Consider the following 25,705-nt stretch of genomic DNA (forward strand, 5'->3'; position numbering starts at 1 on the left):
AAAGAAAGCGGTCTTCCAGGAGAGAAATGTTTTGCTCTGCAGAAGAAGCTGGTTCGAAAGGGAGCAGCGTGAGTTTTTCCAACACAAAGTTAAGGTCCCAAGCTGGGATTTATGCTCTTCTGGGTGGCCTCAAGTTGCTAGCCCCTCTTAGGAACTGTTTGATCAAAAGGTGTGAGAAAAGGGGCTGCTCAGTGGGGAAATGAGCAGAGATAGAGGCATAATTTTTACAGAGGAGAAAGAGAGCCCACTGTGTAGTAGGTCAGCTAAGTAATCCAGAATGAGAGGGACGGAGGGCTGTGCCGTATTGGCTCCCTTAGCCTGGATCCAGGTGCAGAACCTTTTCCATTTGTCAGCATAAGACTTTCTAGTGCTAGGGCATCTGGCCTCACGTATAACATCTAGAACCTGTTTACTGAGGTTGGCAGATTGACCTGGGATTAGGGAATAAGCCAAGCTGCCAAACTGAGTGTTTGCAATTGGGGATGCATGAATTCCCTTTACCTCTGGGTCAGGAGGGTTGGAATCCGAGTTAGATGCCATGGTGGCAGTGGGGACTGGCTACGCAGCAAGGCGTACCAGTGCTGGTGAGGTCAGTCTGGAGCTATAAGAGTTGTCCTTGGTTTTTCCTCCTTTATTTTGAGCAGTACCCTGGAGATGAGAGATAGTGAGGAAAGGCACTGACTGATAGAGTGACCCAGGGGAAGGACAGGGCATCCACTTTCCAAGCCATGCAGTGAGCTCCCTGGTGCAGAATTTGCTGAGCTGATGGTTGGTTGGTGTGGGAAGCAAAGAGGTCGACCTTCAGGGTGCCCCATTTCTGAGTTATTAGGGTGAAGGTTCTTCTGTTGAGCTGCCACTCGTGTGGGTCCAGAAGATTTCTGCTTAATTGGTCTGCCAGAGAGTTGAGAGAACCTGGTAGGAATTGTGCTAACAGGTGCAGTTGCATGGCAGTGGCTGTGTGCCAAAGGGTCATGGCAGCCTGCATAGACGGTAGGAGTGAGTCAACCCCCTGCTTGTTGATATACCACATCACAGTAGTGTTGCCTGTTCTGATCAGGAGAGCCCCTGGGGAGAGAAGGAGCTTGAAAGTTATCAAGGCATGCTGGACAGCCATCATCTCTTTTTGGTTGACGTGCAGAGGGATTTGCTGCGGGCTCCATTGGCCCTGTATGCACCTGTTGCCCAGGTGTGCACCCCAGGCATAGTCTGATGTGTCTGTGGTGAGAGTCTGGGCAGTGGGGGTGGTGAGAAAGGTAGTCCCTTGTTGTGGGAGCATGCTGTTGCCCGCCAAAGAAAATCTTTTCTGAGGCAAGGAATTATAGGTATAAAAGAGTCTCCAGGTCTTGAGAGTGTTGACACCAAAGGCTTTTTAGGTACCACTGAAGTTTCCTCATATGCATTCTGGCATATGGAATGAGTAGTATGCAAAATGCCATGAACCCCAGAACTTGCAGGATCTTTCTTGTAGATAACAGGGGTATGGTGGCTAGTTGAGAGATGTAGGCTGTTTTTCTGGAGCAAGGAATGCCATATGGGATGCTGTGTACAGGCTTGCTCCCAGGAAGATAATCATTTGGGTGGGCACCTGTTTAGACTTCTTTTTTGCTGACTGTGTACTTTAGGGAGCATAGTAGGGTCTTTACAAAGGCCAGGTGCTTGAGCAGCTTTTCCTGGATGTCTGCCTGAATAAGTCAGTCATCTAAGTATGGGTAAATCTGGATATTCCTTTGTCTGCAAAAGGCAATGGCTGGAGCCAGACATTTTGTGAAAACTCTGGGAGCAGTAGATAAGCCAAACAGAAGCGCAGAGAAGTGAAAGTGTTGAGATCCTGCCCTGAAATGGAAATATCTCCTGCATGACTCCCTGATCGGAATGTGGAGGTAGGCCTATTTTAGATCTAGGGTGGCTTGCCAAGAGTCCTTGGAAAGCATGGGTAGCAGCTGCTGGAGAGTGAGCATTTTGAAGTTTGGGATCACCAAGAAGGTGTTTAGAATGGATAGATCGAGGATGGGGCACCAGATGCCCTCTTTTCTGGACACCAGATAAAGTCTGGAGTAGAAACCTTGGCCTATCTGTTCTGCAGGAACGTGCTCTACTGCCCTCATAGAAATCAGGGAAAGGGTTTGCTTTTGAGCCTCTGCCCACTTGTTTGGATGTAGATCTGGGTACCCTTTTGGGGTTGGAAGGGTGTGGAAGGAAATTTGTATCCCTCAGACACTATGCTGAGAACCCAGTGGTCGTTGGTAATGGTGGTCCAGGTGCTTGCATGAAAGGAGAGTTTTCCTCCTAGGGGTAAATGAAGTTGGGCAGAGGGAGGGGGTGGGGGAGGTGAGTCATTGTGAGCTCTTACCATAAGGGGGTGGCTTAGAACTCCCTGGTTTTGAAGTGGAGGTAGTCCACTGCTTAGATCTCTCATTCCCTGTGGCTGCTGTCTGGGGGGTTCTGGTTCCCTAGGGCCTGGGCTGGACTGGGTTAGTGGAAGCAGGAAAGGACCAGTGTTTGGTGGGATAATGTCTGCTGAACCTGGGTGTCTGGACCTGTAAGAAATCCTTAACTGTCTGCATAGATTTTGCTTTTTCTTCGATCTTTTTTAAGACCTCTTCTGCTTTAGTACCAAATAAGTTGTCTTTGTGCAAGGGGGCATACAACAATTTAGATCTGACATGGTCTAGCAGGGGCTGTTCCTTAAGCCATGCATACCTTCTAATGACAGCTCCAGTGACTGCTGCCCTGCAAAAGGCTTCTAGGGCGTCAAAACCACAGTGCAAGGTATGTTTAGTTACTTGACTTGCAGAATGCATTAACTCTTGTAACTCTTTAGATTCTGCACAAGCAGGAAAGGAAGACATTTTTTGTTTGAGGAGTTCCAGGGTATGTTGCTGAAATTATAGCATATGGAACTGACAATTTTAGTGCCCTGATAGCAGGAGTAGCTGAGGTGTATACTTTTTTACCCCATCGGTCTAGTGTTCGGGAATCCCTATCTGAGGGGGTGGGAATTTTAGCAGAGGTTGCTTTAATCCCTTTAGGCCCTTGAGAAATTACCTCAGGGTCAGCAGTAGGATTTTTAAAAAGAAATTTGTGAGAGTCAGGGACTCTATAGTACCTGTCTGGTCTTCTGGGTGCAGAAGGGACGGTGTCAGGAGTCAAGCTGGATTCCAGGAAAACATCCTCCACAACATCCAGGATGGGGGAATGGCCAAGGGTCTGTGCTGTGGAAGATCTAAGAATTTCCTGAGTCTCTTTTTAGACTGAGGGTAGTCTTGACTCTCCCAGTGGAAATGCTCCCTTAAGGTATGAAGGGTTTCCCCAAAGGAAAAATCCTCATACGTAGACAGGGGTTGCATGTCTTCATATTCAGATGCATCAGAGTCATCTGACTTGTTCAGACAAAACTACAGGGGACAGATCTCTTTTCCTTTTGGAGGGGGTAGCTTGGCTTCCCCTGATTAACATGATAAGGTCTTCCGCCATTTTAAGCATTTGAGACTGAGGTAAGGAAGCAGGTGCCTGATAGTGGGTCGTTGGTTTCTTGGGTGTGGTTCATACCCTGGGCCTAAGAAACTCGGTTGTTTTTAAAAGAACGGTAGTCACGAAAGAAGACGTCAATTTGTGTCGAGAATCGGTAGTGCGAAGGACTTCTTCAGAAGCCAGTGCCTGCTCAGCGGCTCCGGACCCATCCAAGGTAAGAGACAACTGCAGGATCTTTAGTCGAAGAACGGTTTTGCTGCATACCAGACTCAGAAAGGGTCTTGGAAGCAGCCTGCGAATCCACAGAAGCAGGCATCAGGGGCTGCAAAAGCACCTCACTGAGGACCGGAGAACCGAAGACTAGCTTAACGGAAGCATTGTCGGTAAGTTTGGACTTGTGCGGTCTGTCTCTGTCTTTATCTTTACGTTTTTTCGGAAGATCTGCTGTCGGATGGCTTACCAAAGCCATATCGGAATTCGAGGACTGTAAGTGAAAATATCTAACTACAATAAGGGCCCGACGATGGATAGTTCTGGCGTTGAGCAAAGCACAGAAGCGACAACGAGGGACGTCATGGCCTGGGTCTAAACAAGTGATGCAGTAAGAATGAAAGTCTCAGAGTGGTATTTTCTTTCCATAGGTGAGACAAGTACGAACTTTTTCTGACATCAGTTAGGGCAAGAAAAAAGGATGCCCAACAGGGTACTTAGCTTTAGAAGACTTCAACGTCAATTCAGAAGATGAAACTCAGGTAGCAGCCAACCACGAGTTGTGCGAGCTGCTTCTGCTTCAAGCTCCACGGCAAGAAAGACTGATGTAATGGCGTCGGCTGCCTTACTTTATACTACTGATGGCCTGACGTCAGTCCTGAAGCGACAGCAACCGACGCAGAAATACTAAGCCTCTGGTACTTGGGCCAGCTGAGGGTTACCCCGGCAGGAATAACCCAAATGTGATGACTGCAACAATGAAACACGAAGAACATCTTTTCAAGTCTACAGCAGTATACTAAACACTGGCACACTTCAAGGGTAGTACTAGGTCCCCTACTCTTTTCCTCTTTATAAATGATTTAACTCACTATCTCCTTCCCCTGAACATAGTTACTCATGATTACTTCCATCACTTAAACTAATAAAACAACCCCTGAACTAAACATAATTTGCAGTGCAAATTACCTTTCCTACACGACTGAACATACAACAGACTAATAATCAACCCCAGCAAATCCAGTGTCATGTTATCCGTCTCCTCACATAAGCTTGTTACCTCCCCCTTCTCTTACTTTAAGAATAATGAGAATAATGCAATCTCCAATGTAAATGAACAAAGTTATCTTGATCTTACTCTAGACCCTTCATTAACTTTCTCTACACATACGGACAGGGTCACTAGTAAAATACTTAATACATCTAAAGCTTTTATAAGATTTTCCATCTCCTCCCCCAAGATGTTCACTGGACCCTACCTAGAAATATGTTGACTCCCAAAAATGACAAAGGAAAGTACAGTCTTCTACTACTGATATGTCACTCTGGCTCTAACACAAAAAACTACATGTACCTGGGGGGGCAGGGGGAGTCATGTACTCACCATAACAGTCCATCTGTGTTGTCTATTTTCATTCAGCCTCAATGTATGGGACTCTGGTCCGACCTCAATTCAGGCTCAGCCATTACTACATTTCGCAGAAGCCTACAAACTCTCAAGCTCTTCCCTACCCACAATGCTCCAGTCCATTCTCACTTCAGATAATGCATATAGCTTGACAGAAAAAGAAGAAAAAAAATTATAAACAAGGAACTTTGCAAGATCCCATCACTGGAGTTCAAATCCAAGGGAGCAAGGGATGCTGACTGTGCCCTTACAAATACATTTCTTGACCGAGGGAATCTGAACCAAAAAAGGCCAGAGGTTGGTGGGTGGTGAGTTCAGGCTGAATGAAAATAGACAACACAGACAGAACATTATGGTGAGTACATATCTTCTTTATCTTATTTTGTCAATTTTCATTCATCTTCAACATATAGGAGAGAGTCCCCAGCTACCTGAGCAGTGGGTGGACCCTAGGAAAGAATATTTATGAGAACAGCAGAGCCAAAACTCTTCTTCTTGAGACCAGATCTAATTTATAGTGATTGACAAAGGTATGTGGATTTGGCAAAGTGGCAGCAGAGCAAATATCTATGGAAGCTCTTAAATGAAAAACTGTGGAAGTTGCCACAAATCTAGAAGAATGAGCTCTTACATGTTTATGAAGGGGCACATTTAATTTTGCATGCACCAAAGAAATGCATTTTTTTATCCATCTGGCTATAGTTATTTTCTTGACAGGTTGCTCCAACCTATAATGTGCAAAGGAAACGAAATATTGGTTTGATTTCCGGAAATCTTTTGTACGATGCAAATTGTACTGCAACTGTCTATGGGCAGCCAATGAATGCAGCGAGAATTCCCCTTCGTTACTGTAATTTGGAAAGAATACTGAAAGATTAATGGCTTGATTAACACTGGAATCTGACACCACCTTTGGTAGAAAGGAAGCATTGGTCCATAAAGTAACCCTATCCTTGTGAAAGGCCAAGTAAGAGGGTTTTGAAGATCAAGCAAGAAGCTCTGATAGTCTCCTAGCTGAGGTTATAGTGACCAGGAAGACTGTCTTCCAAGTCAGGTATTCACATTTGACTGCAGGCTCAAAGGGAGATTGAGTCAGGGCCTGTAGTACTAGAGTTAAATCCCACAGGGGAACAGGGTCCTTAAAGGGAGGTCTTAACAAAAGGGTACCTTTCAGGAATGCTTTACAAATTTTTGCAGAAGCCAAGGAAGTGTTGCACAACTTCACATAGAAATTTGAAATTGCTGCAAGATGAACTTTAATGGTAGATGTGCTTGCTCCTTTGTTAAACAATTCTGCTAGAAATTCAAGGACTGCATATGTAGGAGTTGTAAAGGGTTCCATGTGATTTTTCTCTGCCCAAAACATAAATCTTTTCCACTTGCTTTTGTACAATTTTCTAGCAAAAGGTTTATATGGCAATAAGAATAGAACGGACTGGGGAAGAAAGCACAGGTTGCCTGGCCATCAACAGAACTGGAGAAACCATACAGTAAGTCTGAGTTTGGGAAGGTCTGGGTGAATCAGTCCTGTAGGATGGGACAAAAGATCCAGAGTCCGATCCAGAATCCAAGGTGGAGACAGTAGATGAGACCACAGGAAGGGGAACAACACTTGTCAAGGCCAGTAAGGCATAATAAGGATTACTCTGCTCTTCAATCTGACTGCCTTCTGCAAGAATCTGGGGATCAGTTAGTTGGGGGACAGGCATATAACAGTCTGGGGGGGCAATCGTGGAGAACAGCATCCCTTGGTGACTTTCCCACTGGGGGGGGGGGGTTAGGGCAAAGAAGCTGTTGGTTTGTTGTTTAGGGGAGATGCAAAAATATCACAGCAAGGCTGACCCCATTGATGAAAAATGATTTTTGCCATTTTGTGGTTGCAGGACTACTCATGAGGTAATAGAATGGACCTGCTGAGTTTGTCTGCCATCAGACTGGACTTTTCCAGAATTTGCATTGCTACCAGTAAGCAATTGGAGGCCATCACCCACTGCAATACTCAGAGCTTCTCAACATGGGGGTAAGACTTGGTTCCTCCTTGCTTGTTGATATACCAAATTACAATTGTCCTGAAAGGGAGACAATCTTGGAATGCTTGCAACGTCAAAAGCACTGCACTGATCTCCAGAATACTGATATGCAGGTTGGCCTCTACAGCAGACCAAGTGCCTTGGACTGTCTTCTCCAGATAATGCCTCCCCCACCCAATCTGAGAAGTGTTCGTGTTCACCTTGGGCTGAGGGGGTATGAATGGATGACCTTGTTGGGGCTGGCATGACTGTGTCCACCATGAGAGGTAATTTTTGCATATCTGAGCCACTCATCTTTGTAGATACAGAGTGAGTGAAAAAGGACCACTGGGTTTGTAGCACCCATTTTAAAACTCTCGTGTGATAAAGTTATGGCTGCCGCCATCGAGACTACAGCCTGCAGGACAAATCTGGCCCATATCTTCGTACTGCAAATGAATCTCATGACTTGGCTTCTGATGTTCTGTACTTGTAGAAATGGGATGGATGCAAGCATAGACCAAGTGTTGAAGACTGCGCCAATGAATTCCAGTTTCTGGCTGGGGTGCAAGTGTGATTTGTCGACATTCACTATGATCCCTACAGATAAGCAAGTTTCTAGTACCTGGTCTCTCACTTCTACAAATTGATGTCTGGTTGGGGCGGTGATGAACTAGTCATCCAAATATAGAAACATCCAAATTCCTCGCAGCTTTAGACGGGCTGCTACCACTGCCATGCATTTGGTAAACTCCTTGGGGGCTGTGAGGAGGCCAAAGGGCAGTGCCCTGAACTGGTAGTGGCTGGTTCCCACTTGAAAGCTTAAGTACCTCATGGACCATCTGTTCATCTTTATGGGATAGTATGCCTCTTGGATGACCTGTACCATGACCACCTGGAACTTGGTGTGCATGACTAACTTAACACTCTGAGATCCAAAACTGGTCTCCAGTCTCTTGCCTTTTTTGGAACCAAAAAGAACCTTGAGTAACTTCCAGATACTATCTGTACTGGTGGGACCTCTTGGATACCTCTTTTTGCAAGCAACTGCTGAAATTGCTGAGTTGCTGGCTCCCTTTGATTGGGTCGAACATCGGAGAGCTTTGTTATTGATGGGGGCGGAAGGAAAAAGGGTATGGTATAACTTCTGGTAATTCTCTGCACCCAAATATCATTTCTTATATATGAACATCTAAAGAATGCAGTAACTGCTCCCCTTGTTGGAAAATTTGGAAAAGAAAACTGGCAACTGAATAGACTGATTCAAGTTAACCTCAGTAGCCACTTTCGGAATAAAAGAAGGATCAGTACGAAGGGAAACAAGAAGTTATGTACTCACCATAATGTTCGATATATGTAGACCATCTCGCCTCACATATTTACCCGTGGGTTCGGAGCTGAATATCGGCTCCGACTCGGCCAATTTTTACTAGCTCAAAGTCTCTCACTGGCTGGGCTAAGAGGGTATCCCATGGTGCACTGCTCCATATCCCCAGATCTAGTTTGCTGCGAAACAACATATGTACTTCATACACACCTCACATCCATATAACCAGTCACTAATCAAAGGGATTCTGCAGGTGACAACCTATCCTCCAAATCCTCCAGGCAGGGGGAAGGTGGGAGGGTAAGTAAGAATGCAAGGCGAGATGGACTACATACATCGAACGTTATGGTGAGTACATAACTTCTTGATGTTATGTAGTCCTATCTCGCCTACATTCTTACCCGTGGGACAGCATCCCTAACACCTACATCCTGGGTGGCTCATAGGAAAATACTCCTGAGAACTGTGGAGCCAAAGGAAGATCTGCCCCTGGAGACCACATCCAATTTGTAATGAGAAACAAAGGTGTGAGGAGAAGCCCAAGTAGCTGCCGCACATATATCATCCATTGACAATCTAGATTGATAGGCTGTGGATGTGGAAACAGCCCGCGTAGAATGTGCCTTGACTGGGAATGGCAAATTTTAACCTCCTGCCTGATAGATGAAGGAGATACAACTGGCTATCCATCTAGACAGCGTAACCTTGGCTACCAGAGAACACAATCGGTTTTCCGCAAAGGAGACAAAGAACTGGTCAGACTTCCGGATATCTTTTGTCCGGTGTAAGCATAACTGTCTATGTACATCCAATTGGTGAAATCTAAATTCTGCCTTGTTAGTGAAATGGGGGAAGAACACCGGCAGCTCAATGGACTGATTCATGTTAGACACGGAAGCCACTTCAGGAAGGAACAATGGGTTTGGTCTAAGAGAGACCCCATCTTTGTGGAAGATCAAATATGGGGATTTGATGGAGAGGGCTTGAATTTCTGAGACCCACCGTGTTGAAGTGATTGCTACTAAGAATGCTGTTTTCCATGTTAAGAATTTTAAATCACAGGTAGCTGCAGGTTCAAATGGTGGTAGAGTAAGGGCGTGAAGAACAAAATTGAGATCCCAGGGCATGATGGGCTCAGACACTGGGGGACGGAGCAACAGTGTACCTTTAAGGAATGCTTTGCATAGTCTGTGTGCCATAAGACTAGGTTCATTCGCTATGTGGAAATTAGATATTACCGCCAGCTGAACTTTGATGATGGCTGATGCGGACCCCTGATAGAACAGCGTAGACAAGAACTCCAGAAGTGAATCTATTGGAGCTGTGCAAGGATCAATACCTCTAGTCTGAGCCCAGATGGAGAAGCTTTTCCATTTGCTAGAGTAAATCTTTCTAGTGGATGACTTATGGGAGGACGATAATATATGGACCACTTCTGGTAAAAAGTTATGACCTCTGACTAGCGATGGAAGTGGAGTAGTGGAGTAGCCAGGCTGTCAACTGGAGTGTCCTCAGAGAGGGGTGGAACTGTCCCGACGTGCGTTAGTAAATCTGGTAGAGAGTCCGGAATCCAAGGAGTGTCCAAAACGTATATTTGAAGAAAGGGTAACCACACTTGACGAGGCCAGTGTGGGGCAATCAGAATCATTCTGCTTCCCAAGGATTGCGCTTTCTGAATCACCCTTGTGAGAAGGGGAAACGGAGGGAAAGCATAAAGCAGACCGCAGGGCCAATCGTGAACCAGAGCATCCCTGGGTGATTCCCCCTGTGTGGGGATCAGCGTGAAGTAGCTGCTGCATTTCGCATTGAGAGGGCTGGCAAAAAGGTCGCAGCAAGGCTGACCCCATCTGCTGAAGATTCGCTCAGGCGATCAGGCGATTCAGGGACCACTCGTAAGGCTTAAGAATTGCTCTGCTTAGCCTGTCCGCTATTACACTGGACTTCCCCGGAATGTGCGTTGCCACCAGAAACCGTTGGGAAGCTATTGCCCAATGCCACACTCGCATAGCCTCTCTGCATAGGGGGTAAGACCGGGTTCCCCCTTGCTTGTTGAGATACCACACTACTGACCATGTTGTCTGAGTGTATCGCAATAGTTCCTAGAGGAAGAACTTCCTGAAGTGCCTGCAATGCAAGAAGCACTGCTCTCATATCTCCAGGATGTTTATATGCAAATGTATCTCGTGTTCTTGCCACGTGCCTTGGACTGTCCTGCTGAGATAATGCCCCCCCACCCCACCCCATCTGGGAGGCATCAGTGGTCACCATGGCAACAGGGACGGGAGGAACGAAGGGCTTTCCTCCGTTCAAATTGTTGGTGCACAACCACCAGTGGAGGTCCTGCTTACACCTGTCTGATCAAGATGGGATGAGATAGTGGGAGTCTTTGGAAAGACCATTGGACAAAGAGGAGCCATTGAAGAAGTCTTGTGTGTAATCTCGTTAGAGGGACCAACATGATAGTTGCCGCCATGGTCCCTAGGAGTTGTAGAACCAGTCTTGCCTTCGCTTGTCTCAGGGGCATCAGCATATGTATTTGTCGTTGCAATACCGTGATCCTTTCTTGTGGAAGAATGCTCACATTTGAATGGTGTCCAGCTCTGCTCCTATAAAGGTGACACGCTGTGAGGGCAAGAAGGCAGATTTTTCCCAGTTTATTGTTATGCCCAACTGGTGACACAGACTGATGGTAGCGTCCCTGGCCTGAACTATTTGATGCCTGGTGGGGGAGGTAAGAAGCCAGTCGTCCAGGTACGGAAACACCTGGAATCCGTGACGTCTCAAGTGAGCCGTCACCACTGCCATACAGTTGGTGAACACCCTGGGGGCAGTGGTGAGACCAAAGGGCAGGGCTCGAAACTGGAAGTGACTGGCTCCCAGCCGGAAGTGTAGGTGACTCCTGGATGCTTTGTCCATTTTGACATGGTAATAAGCATCCTTGAGATCGATGGAGCACATCCATACTTCCTCTCCCAACAATGGGAGAATCAACTGTAGTGTGACCATATGGAACTTGTTCTTGTGTACGTAATTGTTGAGTTGACTGAGATCTAGTATGGGTCTCAGGTACCCTGTTCTTTTCAGCACCAAAAAGAATCTTGAGTAAGTCCCTAATCCGATTTGCTCTAAGGGGACTGGTTGGATGGTCCCTTTTTCTAGCAGCTGAGAGACCTCTGAGGCTGCTTGATCCCTTTGACTGGGTGGAATGTCTGGGATTTTTCTTATTGGTGGGGGTACTGAAGAGAATGGGATGAGGTAACCTCCAGAAATTATCCTCAATACCCATCGGTCCTGGGTGATGCTCTCCCAGGCTTCCGGATATAAGGAAATTCGACCCCCGACTGGCTCCGGATAAGAGCAGCCAGGCACACCCTCAGGAATGAGAGTATGGAGAGCCACGGAAGGAGTCGAGGTCTCCGGAATTGCGGGGGGCCCCCTCTGCCTCTGGGGCTACGTCTCCCTGAGTAACCTCCCCGCCTCTGGAGGGGGGTTCAACTTGTGCGGCAGGAAAAAACCTCTGTGATTTCTTGAACCCCCCCCCACTGGGCCTTGGGATAAGGCCTAAAAGTAAAGGAAAAATGGACCCCTACAGCAGACAGGGTCTTTCCCTCTTGCTCGCACCTGGTGAGGGTGTCTTTCACTTTGGTCCCAAACAAGGAGGAACCGTCAAATGGGGCGTCAGTGAAGGAAGACTTGAAGGCCTCCGCGAAAGGACACAAGCGTAGCCAGGCTTGCCTTCTAAGGGTGACCCCTGAGCTTGCTGCCCTACTCGCTCCCTCATCCGCATACAAGATGAGCTGCATGAACGAGTTAGCGATGGAGTTGAGGGTAGAAACCTGTACGTTAACCGTCTGAGCCACTGCCTAAGGTATGTTACCCACAAGAGTATCTCTCAACGCTTTGAGGAGATCTCTCTGGAGCTGAGTGAAGTGAGACAAACAATTCAGCAACCATAAGGTGAAGGTTGCTGAAGAAAAGGTACGCTTCCCATACCGGTCCATGGTCCTAGACTCCTTGTTAGGAGGATGGACCGCTGAGGAAGACTCTGCAACTTCCTTCTGGGTGGCTGCCGCCACCATCATGGCCTCTACCGGGACTCCTTCTGACATAAACTCTTTTCCCTGGGGTGCGGACAGGAATTTGTTGGGATGCCTGGGCACGGGCTCCACAGAATCAGGGTTTTCCCACTCTTTGACAAAGGAGGTCAAGAAGTTCGTCGAAGGGTGGAGACACCCAGGAGGCAGAAGGCTAAGCGCCAAAAGCCTTAAGGAATACTGACTCCTCCTTGGAAGGAGTTTTGGACGGCCAGCCTCCTCTTTGTTTCAGTATCTCCAGGATATCAGAGAAAGAAACATCATCAGAGGAAGACTTGGGGGACCCTTCCAATTCCTCGAGGTCAGTATCGGAGGTATGAGACTCATCCTGGGAGTCTATGTGCTTCCTCTTGCACAATTTCTTTCTAGGAGGCTCCTCAGGCATGGACTCTGGGAGACCCTCAGAAAGTTGGGGACCACTCATGGGGGTATCCTTAGGGCCTGGCACTCTACTGTCCTTAGATAGGCGAGTGTCAGAGGCTCTCACCGGGATGGTGGGGGACGGAATGACCGACCTGGGTGATGTAGCTGACAATCTTGCCAGCGCGCTCCCCATGGCCTCAAAGGCAGGTCCCCCTGAGTCCGAGGACCGACCAGCCTCCAAGGCCACGACCGAGATCCCCCGAGCCGATGCACTGAGTGAGAGACTTGGAACCGACAGCTGTCCCGAAGTATCCCCCTCGGGCCCGACTGAAGAGACCAGAGTCTCGAACCCTGTGTATGGAACCGACATGGTCGGAGCCGATGTCGGCACCGATAGACCCAACGGGGGTATCGGAGCTGGCGCAGGAACATCACTCAGAGCGGAGCATACTGGCTCCGACGACAAGGATGTGCTCGGAGGAGGAATCATTGAAACGGTCATAGGAACTGGCTCCGGAACCGAGAACAATTTGGCCAACACCGGCGACTGCAGGAACCTCTGCACTACCCTCTCAACATCCAAATCAGAAAGCCTGGAGGATATGGAGGAGAGCGATGGAGATTGGGATCTCTTGTCTAGTGAACCATGCCTCACACTGGGTGACCGGCTCTGAATGGGTTCAAGGATAACAGGAGCCAACGGCGATTCAGTTAACACTGATGCCTCCTGTGGCCCCTAGGACAGTGGGGCCGAGGAGGTAGAGTCCAAAACAGTAATCTTCTCCGGAGGCTCCGAAGAGGCAGATGGAGCTGGAGACCTTTTCTTAGACTTGGAAGCTTTAAATTTTGACTGGGTACTAGAAGCCGAATCTATAGCTTCCTCAAATGATGGTTTCAGAAGTCCCTTTAATATCAATTTATTTTTTCTCTCCTGGAGCACCCTAGGACTGAACGCGTGGCAAAAGCTACACGTCTCCTGTAAATGGATGGCTCCAAGGCAGTAGACACACACAGAGTGTCCATCCGTGAAGGACATTTTATATCCACATTTGGAACATTTCTTAAAGCCAGAAGGCTTATGCTCCTTCTGATCCTTGGACATTTTATAATTAACACTGGTGAAACACCTAGATGCAACTTACAAAAAGGGTGGGAAAAAAACACATAATTTAGAACACCAGAACAAAAAACAGTACTAAGCACACTCTGAGAACCTCTAACTGAAATGGTTCATACACAACTTAGACACACCAGAAAAAACAGTAATATACACACTAAGAACCTCTAACTGAAACGGTTCTTTAGAAATAACACAGGAGAAAAACACAATGACCAAACGTTTATCCAACGACAAAGGGGAGGACTAGGTCCTCTAACTAAAACAGGCCTAGCCCACTGGAACAGCCAGGGATACCACAAAACAACTAACACACTCAAGCACTGAAATCACACACACAATTTACCAATCAGCAACAAGAATAGCTATTAAAATAGCTTTTGGGTCTGAACAACTTTTTCAAAGCGAAATAGCAAAAAAGAAGGTACTTAGCCACAGCCAAGCGAGACCTCATCCGAGCTACACAAGCAGCAAACGAGATCTGGGGATATGGAGCAGTGCACCATAGGATACCCTCTTAGCCCAACCAATGAGAGACTTTGAGCTAGTAAAAATCGGCAGAGTCGGAGCCGATATTCGGCTCTGAACCCACGGGTAAGAATGTAGGCGAGATGGGACTACATAACATCTATCTTTATGTAAAATAATGTAAGGTGGTTTGGAAGACAGTGCCTTAAGTTTAGAAATCCTTTTGGCTGATGTAATAGCCAACAAAATGACAGTTTTCCAAAACATAAATATAATCTCACAGTCGCTGGATGGTTCAAAGGGTTTTTGAGTTAGACCTTGGAGAACAATGGTAAGATCCCACAGAGGAGAAGGATATTCAACTGGGGGTCGGAGCAGGAAAATACCCTTTATGAAGGACTTGCATAACCTAGATGCAGCAGAACAGAATAAGCTTCCACAATGAAAACTGGAAATGGCAACAAACTGAAGTTTAATAGTAGAAAAACTAGCACCCTCCCTAAAAAGAGAGGATAAGAAAGACAAGACAGCTGAGAGAGGAGCTGAAAAGGGATCACTGTACTCCTTGGACGCCCAGTATGCGAACCTTTTCCACTTACTTCTAGAAGTCTTTTTGGTGGAGGGTTTCTGGGAGGACAACACAATGTCATGAACAGTGAAAGTAAGCTTGGACCTCTGTACTATTATTGGAACTGAAGAAACCATGCAATCAATTTGAGGGTTCACAGATTTTGGATGATAGCCCTTCAAAGGGTGAAAGAGGAGGTCCTGTCTGGGCTCCAGTATCCATGGAGGATATCTGGGATGAGGCCAGATGAAGGGGAACCAAATCGACTTAAAAATAAAAAAAAAGTCATAGATATTCAGAATTGCCATACAGCTGAAACACCGGATGTCCTTAAAGGGTCATTTGCATTCTGTAAATCCTTGGGGATCAAGGGCAGAGGGGGATAAGTGTAGGAGAGCGGGAAGCCAATTGTGGACTACAGCACCCCTCAGGGACTCCCCTGGAGGGAGGATCAGAATGAAGTATCTGCTGCATTTGTTGTTTTGAGAAAAAGCAAACAGGCTGCAACAGGATTACCCCTAATGGCTGAAATTCGAGTTTGCTACTGACTAGTTGAGGGACCACTCATAAGGAGTCAGAATGGACCTGCTGAATTTGTCTGCAAGGACAATGGACTTTCCTGGTATGTGAGTTACAAGTAAAAAGCAGTCAGAAGATACCACCCACTCCCAGAACTTCATGGCCTCTCTGTACATGGGATACAAATGGGTTCCACCTTGTTTGTCGATACTCAGACTACTGACATACTGCCTGTGTGAATTGCAATTGTTCCTAGATGGAGAACATCCTGGGAAAGCTTGCAATGTGAGGACAATTGCCTCATCTCCAGAACATTGATATGCAATCTGGTCTCTGTGAGAGTCCAAATGCCTTGGACCATCTTTCCCTAGAAAGAAGCCACAGACGAAGATGCTTTTCTGCAAATCGGAGTAAACTTGATAGGAACAGATAGAGGCTGGTAGAGAACAGACCACTGAACAGCCAGGGCCCATTGAAGCACTTGCATAAAAAAACCTTGATAAAGGGACTGCAGTAATGGCTGCCGCCATGGACCCAAGAGCTTGAAGTACTAATTTGGTTGGTGGAGACAGAAGGTCCAAAATAAGGTGATAGGCTTGATTTTGGCAGATTTATGGTGGTACCCAAAGGAGTGGACACCTGTAACATGTAAATCGCTGGCATGGATAAGGTGGTGCCTGGTTGGAGCAGTATGAAGCCAGTCATCCAGATATGGAAACAACCAGAATCCCTTGAGCCTCAGGTGAGCTGCGACTACTGCCAAGTATTTGGTAAACACCTGGGGGGCTGTGGTGAGACTAAAGGTCAGAGCCCTGTACTGATGATGACTGGCTCCCAGCCTGAACTGCAGATGACTCTTGGAGCATCTATTTTCTGATGAGGTAGTATGTGTCCTTTAAGTATATTGAGCACAACCAATTGTCCTCTTGCAACTGTGGTAATACAGACTGGACTGTAACCATTCGGAACTTTGCTTTCTTTACAAACAAATTCAGTTTGCTTAGATGCAGGATGAGTCATGGGTCCTCAGTTTTCTTTGGCACAAAAAGAAGCAGAATTAAGTTCTGCATACTTTTTGCTTAGTTGGGACCTCTTGGATGAATTGTTTTAGCAGTAGTTTCTGAATCTCTGGAACTGCAGGCTCCCTCTGATTGAGTGGAACATCAGGGAGTTTCTTTTGATTCTCTGGCGGTTGAAGGTAAAAGGAAATATAACAACCTCTGGATATAATTCTTAACACCCAACTGTTTTTTGTTAGAGCTGTCCAGGTGTCTGGCTGCAAAGAAAAATGACTCTGCCTCCAGAGTTGAACAGTCACGCAGCACTTTAGGAGCACTGAAAGAGCTCATCAGAGAAAGGTTCTCTAAAACCCTGATTCTGCGGTCCACCTCTGCCCTTAGAGTGGCATCTACAATTAAAGCTTCCCCCTCGGCCTCTGGAGGAAGAATCTCTGCACTGATCCTGTAAAAGACCCTTGGGGTTTCCGGAACCAGGTTTTCCTGCCACCTCACTGATTTCTAGAGAAAGTATGCCGAGGGGTAGAAAAATTGAACCCGATGGCAGATAAGGTCTTTCCTTCTTGTTCACTACTGGTCAGGGTATCTTTAACGGAAGGCCCAAACAATAAAGAGCCATCAAATGGAGGGTTAACAATGACTCCTTGAAGGGTTCTGTTTAATCATAAAGCCCCATCCAGGCATGTCTTGTAATCACAACACCTGCCTGTGAGACACATTCCATGGAATGAGAGATGAGCCTCATGGAACAGGGAGGAAAGAGTAGCCAGTTGGGGAGAAACTTTCTCGAAGTCCTCCCCCCAACCTGGTCTCTGCTAAAGAGTCTGATAACTCTTTGACCAGATCTCACAGCAACCGGGTAAAATGTGTCAGATAATTTAACACTCTCAGCGAGAAGGTGGCTGAGGCATAAAAACACTTTCCAAATCTGTCCATCGCTCTAGACTCCCTGTTCGGCAGATGGACAGAACAGCTCTGCTAGCTCCTTTCTGGTAGCTGCCACCACGACCATGGTATAAACTGGTATACCCTTTGTCCAATCTGGTCGGTCCTGGGGGGGGGGGGTAAAAACCTATCGGGTCATTTCAGGATAGGTTCTATTGTCTCCAGCTCCTTCCAAGCCAAACAAGACACAAGGTTGACGAGTTCGTCCGCTGGGGGGCATCCAAGATGTAAGTGGGCCCGCCCTGAAAGCCTCCAAAAACTCAACCTCTTCAGGAACAGGAGTTTGGGCTGACCAACCACCTCTTTGCTTCAATATTTCCAAAATGCCTCCAAAAGGAGACGTCCTTTCGTGGTGATCGGGAGGGGGTCCTTCTCCCTCATCAAGGTCGTGTCCCTGGTGAGAGTCCCCAATGGGGAGTCTATGTGTCTCCTCTTGCACATCATCTTACATGGGATCCCCTCCATGGGAGGGGCAGGAGAGGTCTCAGAAGAAGAAGGGACTTCCTATACAGGGAGAATTTGGAGGCCCTTCGGGGCAGCCAGACCTTGGCCAGGCATGACAGGCTCAAGACTCTGATCCAGTGAAGGATGACTAGGTGGACTGTAGATCTGAGAGGCTGGATCTTTAGAAGACAAAACCCGTTCCATGATCTGGAAAGCCGAAGGACCGGGAGTGTCTCTCCACAACTTCTCTGGTGCTGAAGAAACCATAAAAGAAAAGGCAGGAACCCCTGCTCCCTAGCCTCCAATCAGGATTGGATCTGAACTGTCTAGCGCCGAATCCCTGAGAGAAAGGGACAGTTCCAACACGGTCAGAATCGAAGCCCTCCCCCAGACCTGATGGTGACCTCCTGGATCACAGACCCACTCCAATCCAAAGACACCAAAGCTGAAGTAGTCAAAGTAATGGTCAGAGTAGATGATAAAAGCCTCCTTGGATCCAACACCGGCACTCTTGGGTGGCTAAGATCCTAAGGCTCTGAAGCTGGTGGTCAGTTCGGAGAAGGAGAGTGCATGGTCAAATGAACACTCACAGATTCCAGAGGGGATCGAATGGGCAAGAACCACATCCGGATCGGAGTCTTAAGACTCTTCATTAAGATCCTGGCCAAGTCAATTTCTGATAAGCTCCTGGAAGACCTCAAGGAAGCTATTGAGACAGCTCTAAAATGTCTGGCAGGGTCCAGGAGATTGGAAGACAAAGTAGGCAACTTCAATCTACTTGAGAGCTCCGGGGTCCGTCTCTGTGCTCTTGGATCTGAGGACTGAGAATCCGATGCCGAAGTGGATGGTCTTGGAGAACTCTCAGAAATAGAGCCATCAGTAGGATCCAAGAAGTGTTCCACCTGAGCAGATGTGGGCTTCAGATCCTGAAACGTCAGATCAAAGGGCCTAGGAAGTTTGGATGGTGGCTCAGAAAAAGCCCAGGAGGGTTTGTGCGGGCATTTTCTTGTGGTCTTCCACAATCTTGGAGGGGATTTGAGCCCCTGGAGAGACAGAATCAGAAGACAAAAGTCCTTTCAAGATTAATTAATTTTTTATGGTCGGCTATGGCCCTGGGATTGAATACCTCACAAATTGTACAAGCCAACTGTAAATGTTCTGGGCCAAGGCAATAAACACTATTGTGCATGTCAGAATGGGGAATTTGGGCCCACATTCTGAATCACGCTTAAAACCTGTCGGCTTTGCTGAGATAGTGACTGTAGCAACAACCATCCTCACACACATGCAAGCACACATAATAAAGGCCCAACCGATGAATGGTACATAAACACAAACACACACACCACACAAAATAGCACAAACGTCAGCTACAAAAAAAGTGAAGTTTTACACTTCAATCCCCTACAACACAAAAAAATATATATAAAGTAGCAGTAGTAAGCTTTATATATATATATATATATATATATATATATATATATAAAGTTTACTACTGCTACTTTTGTTTTTTTTTTTTTTTTTGTTTTGCTTTAACAAGAGGAAAGCTAGTTTGGGGGGGGGGGGCAGCCAAAGACCCAGAAGGTAAGGAGAGGGGACAGACGAGCACAAAAAGCACCAAACGCCTTGAAAAACTAGAGGAAGGGGAGCAAAAAAAAGAAAAGCAACAAAAATTTCAACTTAGCTGGAAAAAGCTAAACAAAATCCCTTAATAAGTACTAACACTCGAGACAGTAAGGAAACCACTTCTGACACTGCTAGTGGCAAACGAGATCTGAGGAGGACAGGCAAGGGTACAGTATTATGAGAAGAGGGAGGAGCTCGAGATTTGGACCCTAGTCTGTAGAAATGCGGCTGAGTAGGATCTGTGACCCAATCGTGAGGAGGAATGAAAGGGACAACATCAGCTCTGTTATTCTACTACACTAAAGGAAAGCATTTCTCAGGTTTTAACTAATCATTGTATTTTTGCTGATCACGAGTTGATAACAGACAGGCTAATGAATCACAAACAACAAGTAATAATAAAAGATCATATATGTCTTGCCTGGCAACTAAGACAACTGTTACAACGCCAAAGGACCTGTTTTAGGCACATACTTATTTTTCTCTGACATTAATTCTAGATTATTATGGTTTTCAACATTTGCCAATGCCCACAAAGCTGACATGGTCATCCACGATATACCTCATACAAGTCAACACAGCTTGAATTAGCGTATTTTGCTGATGTCATAAAGTGCCTTGCACTCAGTATAGAGAAATCTTCTTTTCTAAAGTTTGCAGCAGCTGGACGTTTTTTGAATGGTAAATTACACAATAACCTATAATACATACTAATGGGTGAACTGCAGTTGTCTCAAAAAAGGTGATCACCTTTGGGGTTTTGACCCTGCCACATGTGGAGAGACCTTGGAGATGCATATAACTAACTCACAAATGCAGAGGGCAATATCCCCTTCCAGGAGTGCGGGAAAACTTTCCACTATAAAATATTTATTTTCACTGTTAACTGAAATATTTTGCTTTTTTCTCAACTTTCAATTATAACGTTTTGGATCTTAATATTTGAGAGTAACTGCATTTTTCTGCAGCTACTTTTGATCAAGTCATTAACTTTCACAAGAGAATTAAAGATTTGGGAGAGAAATACATGGTACAAGACCCTTTTCACACACTGGTGTCTGGCCTGCAGAAAGCTCATACAGTAATACACATTGAAAAACTGTAAATAGCATAAAGTGGAAGATGCATAATTATCGAACTGTAACATTATATACAGGGTGCATGAAAGAAATATACAAAATATTCTAGGAAGAGTTTGAATCCTACCTTATTTCAATAACACAAAGTCAGCAGCTGAAAATCTTGATTGAAAGATTCAGTAAATTCACTTGCACCTCTGAAGCAAGGATATTTAAAAACTCATCTTTTAAGTGTTGCTTAAGCTTTTGTTTTGAAGGTATGTAATTGTCTGTGTGAAGATAGGTTAAGGCTGCCAGCCTAGCCAGATAGAATTTTGTAGATAATTCTGTCATTTGTAAATATTAATATAAGTCACAGGCTTGCTCTCTTGAATGGAAGAAAATTCTGTTAAATGTGGAACTGCAAAAATGTAACAGTGCACTCTGCTGTAGGAAGGCTGATAAGTCAAGCATTGTGTAATTGATGTCAAAACTCTGAGCTGAGATGTCTAAATGAAGGAATTCTTCCTATTGTTTTGAGGCCAGAGTTAACGGCTTGAATTTACATGTATAATTTATTTTATTGCTCTGGCTTCCTGACCAGCTGCAAGATCAAAAGGGCTATTAACCTCTGAGTTTCTGTTAGCCAGGGAAAACAGAAAATTGTTAAGAATGGTGTAATGTGAAGCAACACTGTGTTATCAATTTAAAGAGAGAGATCAGAGAGCATTTTGCATTTGTCTTGAGAACATCCAACTCACCAGTATCTACCTGTGTTCTTGTATGTACGGATCTTAGACTTCAGTCTCTCTCAGAAATAGCTAGGAAATAGGGAGATTAGACTAAATGTTTTTCTGTGTTGATGTAAGAACTATTGTATTGTATTATTTTAAGCATTTTCCGGTGATCTCTGAACTCGACTCGCACTGTGTTGTAAGAAGTATTGTCTTGTGTTTTTATTATTAAATATTTTTGAATCTTTCATCTATGGCTGTTTTGTGTAGAGATAACTTAAGCTCTAGAGTACATTGCATGTATATAGTGATACTGTCACAAGTCACTCCAATAAGCTTTGCTGTTCAGTCACACAACATTTGGATAATATTGCACAGTAATAATTGAACACCCTTTAGTAAGGGCCTTTTTAGCAGCGGATACATATTAGTGTGTGGTGGCAGCTGGTACTACCTTTTAGACTGGGCAGAAAGGGGGCACAGCTGGAGAATCTGTGCCAGCCTTCCCCAGGAGTGTCTGTGTGTTTGTAGATAACTCATATCTCAAAGTGTGTGTGTGTCAGCTACTTGGGCAGGGACACGAAGCACTGGTTGGACCGAGGGTGCTAGAGGTTTTAGCTTGCCCACTAGGCTGAGATCTGGACCCCATAGCTGTGCCAGTGGGGAGTCTTATTAGGGATCTGGAGAAAAAGGGAGAAACCAGCCACACACCGACTGTGGTCTCTGTGCTCTTAAAGGAAAATGTACTTTACTGTGTGCATATTTGTTATCCTCCCCTATGTGGATGCCCCTCACTGGTGTTTGTGGTGAGGATTGAGGCTCCTTGATTGCTGGACCAGTGCACAGGCGTCACAGTCTGTATGACTGCAATTTCACAAGCAAGGGAACTCCATGATGCAGGAACCATCTTTGCAAACAATTTTTCACAGACATAAGTAAAACTGTGTTCTTTTTAGTTTTAGGCTAGCAAGATTCTTAAGGAATACAAGGTTTCATATAATCTTAGTTTGTTAACAAGTGGTAGGCAGCATGTAGTTTTCAAAAGTCTAAAACCAATAATTAAAAAAGTAAATGGCTCTGACAATGGTTTGGAGCCATTTCAATTACTGCACTGTACAGCAAAACTATTCAGTGGTAGTAGACAGAGTTATGAACGTCAAACATTGTTGCAAAGTGGAAGGGTTAGGACAGTTGGCAGAATCAGCAGACTACCCTCTTCCTAGCAACCACTTTTCATTTTCAGAAGGTAATGAATGGATTGAGGCTCACTGGACAGGAAAAGAAACTGCTGACTGGCTTGTCCTAAACCAGCAAAACCTGGCTGCAACCCCAGTGGGGTAAAGAATGTGCATATTTGGTGCAGGAATGGTGAGCTATTGGACATAACAGATGGTAATCAAATGTGTACTTTAGTTAAGTTTAGTTACTGTGATGTGCGTTTTACAGTACGTTGTAATTAATTACTATTACTTGTTAAGACACTGTTGCCTGCTTGGCTTAGGTCTTGGCAGAAAAGTGTCCTTAGTCCAGCCCACTTAATAAATTTAAGTAAATAGTAATTAATCCCTTTCACTGTAGTTTTAAATGTCATTAGAATTATCTGCAGTTAACTTTAAATAATATCAAACACATTCAGACCAAAACTTAGATAAATAAGAACTAATAATATGACTTTATATCAGACAACATGGTTTTAGGCCCAAGTACAATACATGGCTGCTGTAGTAGTAACTTTACAAATGTGTGAGAACATGGAACAGGAAATGCTAACTAATAAAGTTTACCTAAATCTAAAGAGTGCATCTGAAACAGTTGTGACCATAATTTACTACCGCTTAACTTAAACTGGAGGAATATGATTTTCATACTAACTCCTAGCTTAAATGCCATCATTCAAATAGATAAACTACTATATTAGGCAGTCTTAGCTGCTGGGAAACTGGCTATCTTACCAGAAGAGTGCCACAAGGATCTGTCTTAGTTTTGTTAACTGTTCTTTATTAACAGCCTACTCCTGTGTCCTGCAGATCTAAGCATTGTCATAAATCATAACTAAAGAGTTAATCCTTCCCAGCAGTTAGTCTTTGGTCTACAGGAAGACTTCATACCAAATTGGAACTGGAGTTTACAAAACAAACTATTAATGAAGAGAAATCCTCAGTTAATGGTATTTGGCAATAGTAAAATACTTTCTAGAGTTCAAGAACTTCTCACCTCTGACCCCATTAACTTCCTAAGTAAAAAGGTTTGTAGATACTGGGAATTAATAGATCAGTTGGATGCAGGAAGGGGAGTCATTGGCGTCAGTCCTGCAAACAAACAAAAAGATACCAAGGTGTTTTGCTAGGTAGTAATTTTCTCCGTTCACTTTTCCATGGATCACAAGTTCACTAAAATCTTGTTCCAGCTAAAGGTTGCATACAGTTATGCCTCATCTCCTCAATTATGGGGACTCCCAAACACCTCTCATTAGTGTAATAATCCCCAGACTGAAATATGCCCTATATCGTTACATCAGCACACAAAACCTGTTTGCTGCAGACTACTTCAAAATCTTTTTTTTTTTTTTTTTTTAAGTTATTGATGCCAACACAAAATGGAATCCCTGTAAAACCAGTCAAAGCCTAATAATCTGCACTACATGTACTCATATAGGCCAAATCAAAAATGTTTTCACTTAGATCCCAGAAAACAAAAGATAATATAGCACTTTAGGTCTATTGCCCTACAGTGTGTCAAGCTACAAGGCCCTAACAAATAAACTAAATGCAAGGTATGCAACAAATGCTTCCTGCTTTTTAGTGCCTCCACAAAAAGGAAAATTGTGTTTAGATCTGTAAATCACCAGGATCTGTATTTACTGCAATTAAATGCTCACTTTCATATCCTACAGCCAAGCGTGCCTCTATTATATCAGTGCTTGGAGTTAATCATATTCCCAGCAAACCCTAAATAAAAGTAAAATACTGCAGCTTTCCTTCATTTTCAAGAACTGTTAGAATCTATGTATTACTTAATGAATGCATACACATTACAGCTGTGGGCAAAATATTAGTACATACCACACATTGCAACTGTGGGTAAAATATCAGTACATAGCACACATGCTTTAAGAATATTTCAGAATGACAGTACCTTTCAACCTCTCAGTGTGCAAGAAGTCTGGATAAAGCCTAGAAGAATGGTGCGACAAAGGCCCAAAGAGAGACAATATTTAAATATTGCTTCTATAAGGTTAGAAAGTTGCTAGAATAACAGGTTTTGCATAATTAATTTATTTTCTGAAGGATATAAAGTCTGAAACTCAAATGTCCATCATTATTTAGTGACTTCAATCTTAAATGATTTGCCAGAAAACCACAAATTTTATGAGGAACAGGCCAAAAATACAAGGCAAAAATCTGGATATTCTGCGAAAATCTGTACAGTTGCGAGGAATGGCTGTGCCTGCTTTGCCTCACCTGTAGACAAGCCCAGAGGTTTGGTCCACCTGCTCCACAAGACTGGCATGTACCCTTTAAAGAAAAGCAAAAAATTAACATGTAGTACAAATGTGGTCCAGTTCTGCAAGACTAAGTATCACCACACTGAAAAAATACAGCAAGATCTAAAACCTAAATTAATTACTACTAATAAATGTTGCTACCCCCAATAAAAACATCAACTCCCATGAAACGTTGTTACTTTACTATTGTGATGTAATTTCACAGTCTGCAGTTTAGCAGATCCAGGCCCTCTCTTCAAGCCATTCATACATACTTGCAAATATGTATCTCTTTAATTCACTACACACACAATGTACTTGTATAAACTGCTACATTCAAGTTTCAGCAGATAACATTAAATCCTGATGCTAAAAAATGCATACAGTAAAACCAAGGTTGTTCACGGTTAGTAAAACCTCTGCTGACTTCATAAATTCTTAAGAGATTACTAGGCTAATGGCTTAAGAGCCCTCACAAGCCTAGCCAATATAACCAGACTTTACCCAATATACAGTGGTATAAAAAGTGTACACACCCCTGTTAAAATGCCAGGTTTTGTGATATAAAAAATGAGACCATAATAAATCATTTCAAAACTTTTCCCACCTTTAATGTGACCTTTAACCTGTACAATTCAATTGAAAAACAAACAAATCTGTTAGGGGAAAAAATAAAAAGTAATAAACGTACAATAAGCTGGTTGCATAAGTGTGCACACCCTTAAACTAATACTTTGTTGAAGCACCTTTTGATTTAATTACAACATTCAGTCTTCTTGGGTACACATCTGCCATCAAGTAAAGAGACTCTGATTAACCCCAAATAAAGTTCAGCTGTTCTAGC

General features: G+C 44.5%; 1 protein-coding gene across 5 annotated transcripts in view; it reads right to left on the bottom strand.

Annotated features, from left to right (window-relative positions):
* The window catches only part of USP20 (ubiquitin specific peptidase 20), a 5,014,215-nt gene that overhangs the window by 4,758,471 nt on the left and 230,039 nt on the right, over nucleotides 1–25,705 (bottom strand). For all 5 annotated transcript variants that reach the window (XM_044058629.1, XM_044058630.1, XM_044058628.1 and 2 more), the window contains exon 3: nucleotides 24,839–24,892. In XM_044058629.1, coding sequence (XP_043914564.1) covers nucleotides 24,839–24,892 — 54 coding nt within the window. The remainder of the gene's footprint in view (nucleotides 1–24,838; nucleotides 24,893–25,705) is intronic.

The sequence above is a fragment of the Protopterus annectens genome, chromosome 16.part0 (genome assembly GCF_019279795.1).
Source record: "Protopterus annectens isolate FY-2018-M chromosome 16.part0, PAN1.0, whole genome shotgun sequence".
Taxonomy (NCBI): Eukaryota; Metazoa; Chordata; order Ceratodontiformes; family Protopteridae; genus Protopterus; species Protopterus annectens.